Source organism: Pseudorca crassidens, chromosome 1 (assembly GCF_039906515.1).
Source record: "Pseudorca crassidens isolate mPseCra1 chromosome 1, mPseCra1.hap1, whole genome shotgun sequence".
Taxonomy (NCBI): Eukaryota; Metazoa; Chordata; class Mammalia; order Artiodactyla; family Delphinidae; genus Pseudorca; species Pseudorca crassidens.
This window is the reverse complement of record NC_090296.1, coordinates 30,324,615-30,339,381: the sequence shown is the minus strand read 5'-3', so window position 1 is coordinate 30,339,381 and position 14,767 is coordinate 30,324,615. Positions and strand designations below refer to the sequence as shown.

At 41.9% G+C, this 14,767-nt stretch overlaps 1 protein-coding gene across 1 annotated transcript in view; it reads right to left on the bottom strand.

Moving 5' to 3' along the window:
• DPF3 (double PHD fingers 3) overlaps positions 1 to 14,767 on the bottom strand; it is a 266,033-nt gene that overhangs the window by 11,199 nt on the left and 240,067 nt on the right. The window contains exons 9-10 of the mRNA XM_067731443.1: positions 9,857 to 9,969; positions 160 to 241 (exon numbers count right to left, since the gene is read on the bottom strand). Of these exons, the coding sequence (XP_067587544.1) occupies positions 160 to 241; positions 9,857 to 9,969 (195 nt within the window). The remainder of the gene's footprint in view (positions 1 to 159; positions 242 to 9,856; positions 9,970 to 14,767) is intronic.

The window sequence follows — 14,767 nt, the reverse complement described above, 5'->3', positions numbered from 1 at the left end:
CATCTGTAAAATGGGAGTGGTCATACCTGCTCCGTAGGGTTGTGACAACTAAATGAGACAAGACACGTAAAGCCCTTAGCACAAGGCCTGCACATTAGTGAGGGCTCAGTAAGTGGTAGAAGTAGCTGTTGTTGTTATTGTTGACTTCATCACCATTACCTTCTGGGGGCTCAGCCACTGGGGGATTTAAACAGTACATGTGGTAGCCGCGGTCACAGTCATCACAGAAGAGGAGCTGGTCCTGGTGGAATGCAGAGTAGGAGGAGAGGAGGAAAGTTTGAATTATTTAGAACCAACATCTGGCCCCCACCTACTCCGCCTGCCTTATTTCCATTGATCAACTTCCCTGGACGCCCCTTTCCAGGCCCCATTTAGTGTCCTCACTGTCCCTTGAACATGCCTTGTGCTTTGCCCACACCTGGAATTTCCCCCTCTGTCTCCCAAACTATGCGCATCCTACTCCCACTTAAGAGTTCCGCTCAAATCATAGCTCCTCCAAGAAGCCCTCCTAGACCACCACCTCACACCCAAGCTGAAAGGGATTCTTTATCCTTCTGAACTCACATAGCCAATAATTCTGCCTCCATAAGGGCGGAAAACTAATTTCATGCATTTCTGTGTTCTCCAGGATGATTGCCTAGTGCCTAGAAAGTACTTTCAATGTTTGCAAATTTTAATTGAATTCCTCTCAACCTCACTCTTCCCATTTGTGCAACGGGCAGCAACCATACTTGCTGGTAACATCCATAACACGTCAGAACTTTTTCAGGGTTTCATTATGCAAGTTTAGAGAAATGCAATGCCACCTTTCAGCTCTCAAAAGCCTCTTCGGGGGCTGGAGGCTGGAGCCAGGTGAGAACTGTCCCCTCCAGTGCTGTGGTTAACTTCCAAGGACACAGTAGGCACCTTGGCTCCTGCAGTTCCCTCTGCCTGGAGACTCTCCCAGTGCCTGACCCCTTCTGTTTTGGACCATTCCCTACCCACCCTTCAAGTCTTCAAACACTTCTCTTCCACAAAGCTTCACTAATCTTCGTCAAATGGAATTTCTCTGACCCCTCTTGCATCCTCATAGTACTTTCTCTTCCTTAGGACACTTAATTGTACTTTTCTTTATGCTACAAAGCCTGGCATGTGGTAGACATGTACACCCAGTCCATTTGGAACATGCCTCTTTTGTCCACTCCTTTATAGACTGCAAGGCCCTTGGGGCAGAACCTTGTCTTACTCATCTCCGCATCTCCTTCAGAACTTCCTTGCACATAGTAGCTACTCAGTAAGCGTTTGTGATCTGGTCCCCATTCTCCAGGTTCAGCCCTGTTCTATTCAGTGACCTTTGGGCCTGCTTTGATGGCTCATAAGATGTCTGCAAAGTTAAGTTCTGTATCAAATCTCACCTTGGCTCTCACCAGTGTAGAGATCCTAGAAAAAGTAGATATAGAAGTTGAAAACCCCTGTGAGCAAGCCAATGGGGCAGGAGAGATCATGAATGATCTTTTTTTTATATCATGCTAAGACCTTTCAATAGGACAATGGGAAGCTTCCGAAGAGTTAGCAATAGAGGAATAACATGGTCAGCCTTGCAGTATAGAAAGATCTCACTAGCTGCTGTATAAGAAAAGATATCCAGGTGGAGAGAGATTGGTTCTTGAGGCTGGAAGGCCACTTAGGAGGCTACTACAGTCGTCCAGGTAAGAGATAACTTATGATGGTGGCCTGAACTAGGGTTGTGGCTTGGGGGAGAGAAAAGGGGCTTGCTTCCATCTGAGTGTCATTGATTAGATGTAGAGAGTGATAAGGAAGAAATCAAGGATGTCTTCTAGGTGGTGGCTTGGTCGGCAAGCCAAACGATGTAGCCATCCACTAAGGCGTGGGGAGAGGAGCAGACCTGTGGGAGGCAGAAGGCAACCTCAGCTATGAACATGATCTGTAGGTCTACAGATCACCTGGTGAGGGTGCCTGGAGGCAGCTAGAGGTCGGGAGAGAGGCCTGGGCGTAAGATATGGACTGGGGAGTCACTGGTGATGAGATGGCACTGGAGGTCCTGGGAAGGGAAGTCCAGAGTACGTGAGAGCAGATGTCTTTGAACTTGTGCTCATGGAGGGGTGTTCGTGAACTCCTAGAAATTATATGCACAACTCTGTGTATAGGTACAGAGGTACATTTTTCTGAGCAAAGGGTAAATCCATAGCTTTCGTTGAATTTTCTGAAAAATCAAGGACTCAAAAAAGTTACTGAGGAGAAGGCCAAGAATAGATCCTTGGGGAACACCAAAGCTAAGGCCCAGGCAGAGAAGAAAGAGACTAAGAAACAGCAGTCAGAAAGGGAGGATGAAAACCAGAACAGTGTGGTTTATTCCAAAAGAGTTACACCATTATTGTTGGAGCTGAAATAAGCTAAATGACAATATGATTTAGGGATAATACAAGGAGAAACCAGTTAGGATAGGGACAGAAAACAGGGAGAGACTTGTGAGAAACAGTATTATTAATATCTGAAATACACTGATAACTCCTACTCTAGTGCTGACACGAGAAATACAAGGAGGTAGAATATACTGGATTGGACTTTCCCAAAGGGAAACCAAGGCATCTGTGGGTTTAAATGTCTCTTTCATGGGTTGACCATTGTCTAGCACCATATTCTCTTCTTTTCCATTTGCTTCTCAGATAATTGCCAGCCAAACCCACCAAAAAAACCCCAGCCCATGCGGACCCCCATGAGAAACACAATTTCAGGACATCTTACTCCCAAGTAGTCAAGAACCAGAATTCACCTATGGCTACAGTTCCAGGAGACTGGGAATCCCTTTCTGGGACGTGCAGGGTAAATCCCTGGCTATGTGAGAGGCACCCCCCATTGCCCGAGCAGCCTCACTCCTTGATTCCTCCCCTAAGGTTCTGCCAAGTCAACAAAAAACCTCTACATTAACACTATTTGTAAAGCCAGAGACCAGGATCAACCCAAATGTCCATCAATAAAGGACTGGTTGAATAAACTGATGAAGAGCTATGCAGCTGTAGGAAGGAGTTAAGATCATGTCTATACATTGCTGTGGAGTAACCTCCGGGATATTCAGTGAAAACGCAAAGTAAAGAAAACAGGTATATCTTTCTACCATTTTCTAAGAAAACGCATCCACTTTCTTATGGATTCATGTGCACATACGCACGTTTCCATTTAACACAATAGAAAGATAAACCATAATTTTTTAAAATGGTCCTATAAGCAGAGTGTAAAAGAGGTAGGGATAGAAGTTAGATTTCTTTGAACATACTGTTTATTTTAAAAATTTGACTCTGGAGCCAGTAAATATTTTACATGGTCATAAAGCAAAATTCACAGGGTAACTGTCACTAAAAAAAAAAAAAAAAAAATGAAACAAATGAATCTAATCACGTACTAGTTGGTGGCATAACCACACAGAAAGAAACTATTCCAAGTGACTTGGAAACAAGTAGTTGGACTGTACCTCCTCAGTCAAATATATCTTAAGGACAAAAACAAGTGCAAATATGCATATACATATACATACATATATATATTTCTTTTCAGCAATCACATTAGTGTTGCTAACAGTGGAATTGATATTCTATGTGTGTATCAAATGAGTGGTTATGTTGGTAATGAGTAGCAAAAATTTTGACATGGTTAAAAGAAAATACAGATGTAAGAGTGATAAGGTTAAGTGAAAACCCTATAATTAGTTCTGGCAATGAATTGGAAGTATCAGTGTAAATTCACAGTGTATTTTATCTTTAAAACAAGCAAAACCTATTTTCTAGCTCTGTCCATTGAAAATGCTCCCAAACAATGACTAATGCAGTAAAAATTAGCACCCCATCACCCATATTATATCTTCTAAAAACCATTGCCCACTAAAAGGAACCAGGAGTCATTGGATAAATGGCTGATTCCAGGTCTGGAGCATGAAATGTGTAAGTATCGTTACATATTGGAAAGCAAGGAAACAAATACTACTGAGATAGGGACTTCCCTGGTGGTCCAGCGGTTAAGAATCCATCTTGCAATGCTGAGGACGCCTGTTCGATCCCTGGTCGGGGAATTAAGATCCCACGTGCCGCGGGGCAACTGAGCCTGCATGCCACAATTACTGAGCCCGCTCTCTCTGGAGCCCCTGTACCTCAACAAAGAGCCTGCGCGCTGCAACAAAAGATCCCGTGTGCAGACCTGACGCAGCCAAAAAATAAATAAATATTAAAAAAACAAATACTACTGAGGTCATGTCAGAAGGACTCAGGATCCAAACTGTGTTCCCACTGGAACAAAAGTGGGAACACTGTCCCAAATATGGGACAATTTTAACTGTAATGGATTGAAATAAATCAAGTATGTATAAATCCTCGAGTCCATAGATACTATTTTCTAAAAACTTTGTCACTTTTGTTAGATGCTAGGGAAACATCCCATCATTTTTTAATTTATTATATTGAAATAATTTTAGTCTTAGAGAAAAGTTGCAAAAATGATACAGAGTTTCTGCGCACACTTTACTGAGCTTCCCCTAAAGTTAACATCTTACATTACCACAGCACAATCATGAAAAGCAGGGAATCACCATTGCCATTAGCATGACACTATTGACTAATCTGCAGACCTCACCTCATTTGAATTTCACCAGCTTTTTTTCCCACTTAAGTCCTTTTCTCCAGGATTCAATTCAGGATCCTACATTCCATTTAGTTGTTAGGTATTCTTAGTGCCCTGAATCTGTGACAGTTCCTTGATTTCTTTGTCTTTCATGACTTTGACACTTTCGAAGAGTCCAGGCCAGTGATTTTGTAGAATGTTACTCAGTCTGAGTTTGTCTGATCTTTCTTCCATAAGAGGAGATCTTCTCAGTGCACCTTATCGGGGGCACGGACACCAATGTATCTTATTACTAGTAATGTTACTCTGATCCTATAGTTAAGGTAGTATAGTATCTGTAGTGTAGTTTTTCCACGGTAAAGTTATGGTTTTTCCCTTTGTAACATATTAATAAGTAATCGGGTAGGGGAGATACTTTGAGATCAAGCAAATATTCTGCTTCTCATCATACTTTTGCCTGCTAATTTTAGCATCAATTGATGACTCTTGCTTACAACAACCATACCATGATGTTTGTCTACTGGTGATTTCCCTCTGCCCTCTACATTTATTAATTGTAATCCTGCTCTAAGGAAGAGTTTACCTCTTCCCCATTCATTCATTAATTCATTCACTTATTCAATTTTTAAAATGTTAATATGAATATTTATTTTGTCTTTGGGTTATAATCCAATACTATCATTATTTACTTTGTTGCTCAAATTGTTCCAGATTGGGCCATTAGGAATTCCTTCAAGTTGGTTCCTGTGTCCTTTACCAATTTTTTAGCACCTCCTTACTTTCTAGTACCACAGGAGGCTCCGGCCTCCTCTTACATTTTCCCAGCTCCAGCTATTTCTCCAAGAATCCCTGGCTCCTTTTACTGGAGAATGGTATTTAGAAACCAATATCTGGGTGCTATAGGTCCTCATTGCTTCTGGGTTGTCATTGCTTCTAGGCCCTTACGACAGAGTTAGGAAATAAATGTACGTGTAGGTGCACATCTATATTTATTTCTGTATTTATCCACATGTGTGTGTACATATAAATAGTTATAGATATATAAACAAAATATATTATATTTAAAAGCATAAATTCATACTGATACCCCCCTATTCCAACCCAGGACCACAGGGTTCAGTCTAGCCTTCCCCCTTTATTTGATTTTTCTTTCTCGGACATTGGGAAACCTGGCTCTCATTATTCACAATATATATGTATCAGTTCAGACCTGCAGACACATCAAGTAGTTTCAGAATGACTAACTCACATGCCTGTGAGAAACAAATTTACTAACTAGCATATAATATGTGTATAGTCATTTCTGTCTTTAGCCTTAAAATACACAGTCAAATACTACTTTCCAAAGTTATCTAGGTTAATTTTTTCCTTCCCTACCCTTCAGTATGGCCATGTTACTATTTATATTATAGTTAAGTTCATTTGTTACTGTTCATATTCCATTTTCGCTTCCCCCAACTCCTGGCTGAATTTCAGTATTTATCTTGAGGGTATGTGAAACAATACCTTGGTTCAAAGAGTCAGAGCTATACAAAAGGTATTTTCAGAGAAGTGTTACCCCCCATCCCTACTATCCCACCCCCATTTCCCCATTCTTTCTACCCCATTCCCACCTACCCTGTAGATGACCAATCTCTTTAGTTTTTTGCTTATCCTTCCTGTATTTCTTTCACACAAGTAAATAGATATATGTATATTTTCTTATGCCTTTCTTGCAAGAATGGCAGCTTACTGTAGATATCATTTTTACTGTGCTTTTTTATTTAACAAATTCTGGAAATCGCTCCATATTAATTCATAAAGATCTACATCGTGTTGTTGTTGTTTTACAACTGCCTAGTACTTCATTGTGCCATCCTTTATTCAACCATTTTGTGTATAAGCATTTAGGTCATTTCCAATATTTTCCAATTATAAACAGTGTGACTATGAATAACCTTACGCATATGTATTTTCATAGAGTTGTGGGTATATCTTTAGGGTAGATTCCTATAGGTGAGATAGCTGAGTCAAAAGTCAAGTGCACAGTAGCTGTGTTAGGTATTGCTAAATTTCCCTCCAGAAGGGTTGTACCACTTTGTATTCCCACTGACAATATATAACGGTGCCACCTTTCCCACAGCTTCATTAACAGAATGTACTGCCATACTTTTCTTTCCCATTCTTATGGGTAAGAAATGATATCTCAGTTTTGTTTACATTTTAATTTCTTTAATTATGAGTGCATTCAAACTTTTTTTTTGCAAATATGTAAGGGTCATTTTTATATCTTTTGTGAACTGTTTTTGATACCTTTTTCACATTTTCTATCAGGTTTATGGTCCCTTGTTCCTCAAATTTTAAGAGTTCTTTATATATTGCCACCTTTATCTGTGGTATATGATGCAAATATTTTCTCCCATTTTATCAGTTGTCTTTTTACTTTATTGTGTTTTTTACTATGCAAATGTTTATGTGGTCAGATTTGTCAACATTTTCTTTTATTCCTTCCGAATTTTGAGTCACAGAAAATCTTTCCTTATATTTAAAGAGAAATTCATCCATGTTTTCTTCTATTACTAGTATGGTTTTATTTTTTATATTTATATTCCCAGTCCACTTGAAGGCTGTTCTTACATATTACATGAGATATGGACCTAATTTTATCTTTTCCCAAATGGTTACCCTGTTGTCCCAGCACTGTTCATGAAAATGTCCATCTTTGATCCAGTAATTTTGGATACAACCTTTATTTTATACTAAATGTCCATATGTAGTTGGGTCAATTTGTGGGTTTTCTATTCCATTCCACTGGTCTTTTTGTCCATACTGTTTTAGTTTCAGAGGCATTACAGTATGTTTTAATATCTAGCAGGGCTAGACTCCCTCCATAATTTGTTGTCTTTCAGTGTTTCCTTGGCTATTCTTGCATGTTTGTTTTTCCATATGAACTTTAGTATCACTTGTCTTGTTCCATTAAAAAGCATGTTGGTGCTTTTATTGGGTTTGAATCAAATTTGTAAATTAACTTAGGAAGAACTGAGATCTTTACAATGTTGAGTCATTCTATCCAAGGTCACACAATGTCTTTTCATTTGTTCAAATCTATTTCTATGCCTTTCAAAAGCATTTAAAATTTTTCTTTATTTAGGTTTTACATACTTACTGTTAAGTTTATTTCTAAATATTTCTTATTTGTTGCTACTGTAAGTGGAGTTTCTCTATCATAATGTCTTCTAACTGGTTATTATTTGTGCATATGAAAGCTATTAATTTTTGTATGGTAATTTTATATCCTGCTACCTTTAATGTTTGAGTTAGCTTTACTATTCATTCTCTAGACTTGCCCAGATATACTATTAAAGTTATGAAATAGAGAAAAACTTTCTACTTTGTTGCCATTCTTATACTTATTGTTTTCTCTTGTCTAATTGCATTAGCTAATATCTCTAGAAAAATTATGAATAGTAATAGAGATAGTGGGCATCCTTACCTGGTTCCTGATCTTAGCAGAAATGCCTCTACTATTTCTCCATTAAATAAGACAATGGCTTTAGTTCTAAGGTATAAAAAGTTTATCATGTTAAGAAAATATCCCACAATTTCTATTTTCTTGAGGGTTTGATCATGAATACGTGTTGAATCCACCCCTTATTTTGAAAACTGATAAATAAAGGGAAAGAATCTAGTATTTATCCTGCCTCTTCTATATAATCTATACATGAAGGTAACCAAATATGAGGTTGGAAAAGTTTCTCTTTATAGAATTATTCCAGCTAATAAACAAAGAAGAAATTATGGAATAAGAATATCACTATTTGCGACCCCTAATGAAATAGTGTAGTCAAAGATGCTGCCATCATGAAAAGAGAGACACCAGGTATTACATACCTCCTGATGAAAGTATACCTCACTATTTATGAAGTAGTCTTGCTATTTATATATTTTAGAGACAGAGAAAGAAAGAGACAGAGAAAAAGAAAGAGAACCTGGATGTGATCAAGCCTCTAGCTCTAAGCACCAATGTACAAGAAATACAAGAGACAGAGGAAGATGTCAAACACCACCACAGGGATGCAGTTAGTAAAATACAGTCATGGGAAACTCTATTGAACAAATAAATTGATTTCTTCAACCAAAAACATCAAGGGAGGGCTTCCCTGGTGGCGCAGTGGTTGAGAGTCCGCCTGCCGATGCAGGGGACACGGGTTCGTGCCCCGGTCCGGGAAGATCCCACATGCCGCGGAGCGGCTGGGCCCGTGAGCCATGGCCGCTAAGCCTGCGCGTCCAGAGGCTGTGCTCCACAATGGGAGAGACCACAACAGTGAGAGGCCCGCGTAACACAAAAAAAAATCAAGGGAAAAAAGATCAAAATAGAAGGAAACCCTATATATTAAGAAACTTTAAAGACATATCAACTAATTGCAATGTATGAGTCTTATTTGAATCCCAATTCAAATAAATTGTAAATAAAAACGTTTTAAAACAATTTATGATTATTAACACAATGTTTAAGACAATTGAGGCAATAGGAATGTTGACTGGATGTTTCATTATATTAAGGAATCATTGATTTTTTAAAATATTATTGTTAATATTTTAGTTATATTTGTTAATAAGTAAGTCCTTATCTCTTTTTTTAACTTGAAAATAAATATATTCACAAGCTGTAAAACATAAATCCTTATATTTTTAGACACATATGGTATTTACAGGTGAAATGATATTATGACTAGGACTATAATATCGTGGAGAAAGAGGTGGCAATATTTACAAAAACAGGATTGGACATGTATTGATCATTGTTGAAGCTAGTCATGGGGGTACCTCAGTTTCACTATTTTCTCTATCTTTGTATATATTTGAAATTGTCCATAACAAAATGTGGGTTTTTTAAATTCTGCATCTACTATACTTAACATTTAGACCAAGTGAGATGACACACTCCAGAACGTGGTGTAAAGAGCCAAGCACATCCCGACCGTAAGCAGTGGGCACCATTGTCTATCAATGAACCCTTGAGGGCTAACGGCCCGCAAGGCAGCCTCTGGCCATCACTTCCTGCACCTCTCTCCACAGGCACGAAGAGTACCCAAGGTCCCTGGAGCACAAGGGTCCCAAGGGTCCTCGGGGCAAAAGTCAAGAAGGAGGTCCTGATGGATATTTTCCCCAGGAGTCCAGTGATGAGAATCCTGCCTTCCTCTCCAATCCTCGAAGGACTCCCAGCTCCTTGTATTTCTCCCTCCCATGCGGGAAGCCCCACACTCACATCATTCTCCGAGGTCCCACAGAGGATACAGGATTTGCACTCTATGCACTGCCACTTGTAGGTCTTGACAGCCTCGGTCATGTTCAGGGTGAACTGCAGGCAGGTGGGGTGACCTGGAGGAAGCAGAAATGGCAGCATTAGGGCCAGAGGGTCTGACCTGTCACCCCTCAATGCCACAACATCATGGCCAACTTGGAGGGAGGGTGGGGTAGCACGGGTTTTGGAGTAAAGTGGGAGCCTGGCTGGAGCCCTACCCACCATCCTCACCACCACCCACAGTTATATCAGATCAACGCTCAGAGAGAGAAATAGGTATTAAGCCTTTTGCTGAGGAGAGATGTCATCCAAGTCCTCTTGCCCTAAGAGCCATGTTCCCCCAGAGACGTAACCAGTTGATGAGGACAGAAAGTGGTGATCAGAGAGAAAGAGAAAGGAAATCGCACAGCACAAGGCGACACCGTGAGAGTCAGCAGCATTACCTCCCCGGCATCGATTGTGGTGGGAGGTAACACATATGGGCTATTTGCAGCTGAGCCTTCTGACCTGCAAAGCTGTGCACACTGCCTTAGGGTACCGGGGAGGAGATCAGAGGGAACATGTGAGGCTCCCGGGAACAGAGCTCAGGGGGCACTGGGAGGCACTACACTGCCACCTAAGGTGTCCATGCCCACGCCCAGGGGACAAGCAGAAGTCCACGCCCTGCACAGTAACAGGCCCTATGGAGGGAAGCAGCCTGGCAGGGAGGGTGAAGAAGTGGAGCACCACTGCAAGGGAGCACGACAGCCAGGTCTATCCTGAAAGGACTCGTCACTGGCTCTAACTCTTCTCTCCATCCTATGTATCACGTTAGCCAAGCCAATAATAAGAGCAGGGAGGGACATTAATGTGACCTAAGAGGACCCAGCCCCAGCAGACCTACACTGGAGCTGGGCTCTGCTCTCAGCCACCGCCCACTCAAAAGAGAGACACCAGCAGCAGGAGGACAGCTGTGAGCCACAGAACGTGAAGACCTTGACCTCCTATTTGGCAGGGAAGGGAAACTTGGATGATGACCCCCGGTTTCCCAGGGCTGTAATCAGACAGGGATCTGCCCAGACACCCCGGGCAAAGCCCTTTACTGACTCTGTCACAAAAGAATTGATAGTTTTGCCTATTGCTAGGGGTTCACCCTTCTCCCAATTCTGCCAAATCCACCATATAGTGCATGTGTCGCCTCTTTCACATGAGGGATTGTGAGCTTCTAAAGAAGGATAGTATAGATGGGGCACCAATTAGGGGCAACCAACACAGTGTCCAACCCAGTGTCCCCCACAGTCAAGATCCCACGCGGTACCACCACTCCTTGGCAAAGCCACATCTCAGCAGGAGGCCCCCATTTCTTCTTTTCCAAACCCTCACAGAGTTCTATCATGGTCCTTTGGGGGAAATACTGTCTATTCAGTCACTATAAGGACCCTTCAGATCAGGGCCGCCACCAATGCAAACCACACTGAGTTATCTCTGAGAGTGAGAGTGGGGACAGAATGACTCATGGTGAGGGGAGTTGGGGACACCTAGCAAATAGCAGGTGGGAGCATTGAGGAGAGGACTGATCTAAAAGCATTTCTAGGACTTCTCAGGAGCCATGCAACTTAGACCCTCACAGCTCTGAATAACCCTCTCAAAGTGACACCATGCCAGCGACTCTGGGGAGAGCAAAGGCTTACATTAAAAGCCTGGATGAACATCCAGCTGATATTCCTGACAGCATCTCAAAGATCTGTCTAAGAAGAACACTAGCCAGGGTTGTTCCCTATTCTGATCTCTCACACAGAACACTGGGATGGGAATAGGAGAGAAAATACCAGTTTGAGATTCTGGGTGGTCTGGGCCATAGATGCCCAGGTTCTCAGATAGGGCATCTGGTAAGGTTGAAGATGAATTCATGGAGTATATACCTAGAACAGCAGGTTGATGTTGCCCTGTTCTGCGGCCTTAGGGCACACCCAGCCACAACCAGCCAGCTTACAGTAATTGTTCATGAACTAGGGTTTATTGAACATCTGCTAGGCCAGCCATGGCACTAGACAGAAAAGATACAGTGGTGGGCAAGACCCCCACCCCCAAACCCTTCTAGTCTGGTCAGAGAGAACTCAAATTAATAAACTACACACATACCTATTTACCTATAATTGTGTAAGTACTGTAAAGAAAAAACACAATTGGCAATGAAAAAAATCACAGGAGAATCAAATCTAGTCTGAGATGTCAAGGAAACCTTCCCTGAGAAAGATCTTTAAGCTGATACCTGGCAGATGAGGGGGAGTTAGCTGAGTGGGCGAGGGAGAGGATTCCACGTGAGGAGAACAGCACGTGGAGAGGCTCTGAGCAGTGGAGGAGCTTGGCAAATTCAACGGAAGGGAAAGGCCAGTAGGCAGAGGCTTGCCGAGCAAAAGGAGGAGGGCAAGAAGTGCCCAGAGAGGTAGCTACAGCCAAGTTACATGGGCACTTGTGGCCCTCATTTAAGGATCTGGGGCTCTAAAATCATTAAAGCATTTTAAGCAAGGCAGTGACTGAATTGCCTTGTGTTTTTAAAGGAGCATTCCTTCAGCACGAGGGATCTTTGGGTGGTGAAGCAGTTCTGAACCTTGATTGCAGTGAGTTACGTATTGATAAGATTGCATAGAAGTGTACACATACATGCATAAACACACATGTGTGTGAATGTAAAACCAATAACGTATGGATAAGGTCTGTGATTGCATCGTGTCAGGTGCCTGGTTCTGATAGTGTACTATGGTTACGGAAGATGTTACATTGGGGGAAACTGGGTGAAGAGTGCATGGCACCTCTCAGTAATATATTTTGTAACTTTCTATGAAGCTCTAATTATTTCAATATAAAAAGTTGAAAAGGTCTTTTTAAATAAGGAAAACACAAAGAAAAATTTAAGTCATCAAAAAGGAGGGAAGGAAAGGGAGGAAGGGAGGGAGGGAAGAAGGGAAAGGAAAGGAAAGGAAAGGAAAGGAGGAAGGAAGGAGCTGCTGTCTAAGGAAAGAACTGGGGGCGGGGGGCAGAGGGAATGTAGAGATGTAAGAATTGTTGCCAGGAAACTAGTTTGGAGGTGGATGTTGCTGTTAGGAGAGAGACAAGGATGGTGGAGGTGGAGCTTGGAGAAATATTAAAGAAATCATTGACAGGACGTGACCATTATTTGAGCATTGGGAGTGTGGGAAAGAGATGATGAGAAATAGTCTCAAGATTCCGACCTAAGAAACAAGGTGGGTTGCAGTGAAACTTACTCAAATGAGGAACTACAGAAAGCATATAGGGACCAAATGGGGGAGGGGGAGGAGAACTCTGTTTTGAGCATGTTGAATTTGGGAAGTCTGTGAGACTTTGGGTGGAAATGTCAAGCGGATGGTCGAATATAGGGGTTTAGCGCTCAAAAGAAATATGAACTAGACATAAATTTAGGAGGTTTTGCTAAATAGGTGGTCATAGAAACCATGAGAGTTAATGAAATTATCTAGGAAAAGGGAAAAAAGAGAAAGGAAGAGGAAAGAAGAAAGAAAAAAGTCTAGGACTGAGCTTTGAGTAACTCAACCATTTGAAGATCAAAAGAAAGGACCAACAGAGGAAACTGGAAGGATGGCTGGAGAGAGGTAAGATGCAAACCGTTCAAGTATGGGTCTCAGCGGCCCAGAGAAGAGCTTTCAAGAAGGAGAGGGTGGTCAGCGGTGTTGACTGCCAAAGGTTCATGAGTTTGTCATTGCTCGATAAGGACCCTGAATGAGGGCCTGCTGACAGAGCTGAGCAGAAGTTGCCCTACTAATAATAATACCCTCAGCAGTGTCACCTTCCCCGGGAAGGAAGGTCAGCACATTCCAGAGCGTGACATGTAGCTCCACAGCTGGCCTCTGGATGCCTCCGGGGGTGAGGGTGGTGGGGGTGCATGCTTCATGAAGCCAACAACACTCCCCAAATATTTACTGAGAGCCAACTCTCTTTTCAAGACCTCTCGACCACTGAAGACATTTTCTGGGATAGCTTTGGACCAGTGAACAGTAGCAAGTGGGCTTGAGAAAATCCTGTTGGAAGTGTCTCAAAAAATCCCATGGACTTTCTCTGTGTTCCGGTTTTGAGAAAGTCACCAGCCTCCCCCCAAAGACCTTCACACCCAAAGGAAGGGAACGAAGCTCACACAGCCTCCACCCCAGGTAAAATGTAGGACTAAGATTAGCCTCAGCTCTGGCTACAGAGCTCCTTCAGTTCAGAATTCAGACTCAAGTGGGAGAGGAAAGGAGGTGATGCAACTTCTCAGCTGCGGAGGGTGAGACACGAAGAGTTAAGTCACCCAAGCTGCCATTAGCAGGTGCAAAAACTATGCCCAGAACTAAGTCCTCATTTCTGTGCCACCAGAACAGGTTGCCTGTCTGCTGCCTTTCTCTACAAACTGGAAAAGTCATTTCCCAGATAAAACTATAGGGATAAGACTTCTTATCTACCATGGAAATGACTGAATAAAGCATACTGTTGGACAAAAGGAAAAGTTGCTAAGGAAAGTGCTAGAAGCCCATATCTAAGTTTTACTGCTAGAAGTCCTTATTTTTGCCCAGAACTAATTTCTAAAATCCTTGGAAGTAAGTGGATAATAGTCTTTCCAACTCAAGGGTGGTAGAAAATAAAGAGGCACCTTGGCAGTAAAGCAATTTACTTATGGCCACCCACTACTTAAAGATTCCTGTCTTAATCTGTTTTGTAAAATTAACCATCATTCTCTAAAGTGCTTGCTTGGAAATCTAGATTTTCCATATATCCAGTTTTCTTAAAGCGAGGAATACCTGCATTGCTATTTAAATAGCCCAATGGAGTGAAGGGGAAACAACACTTCCCGGGTCCCCTGGGTGAGATGATTCAACAGGACATTTA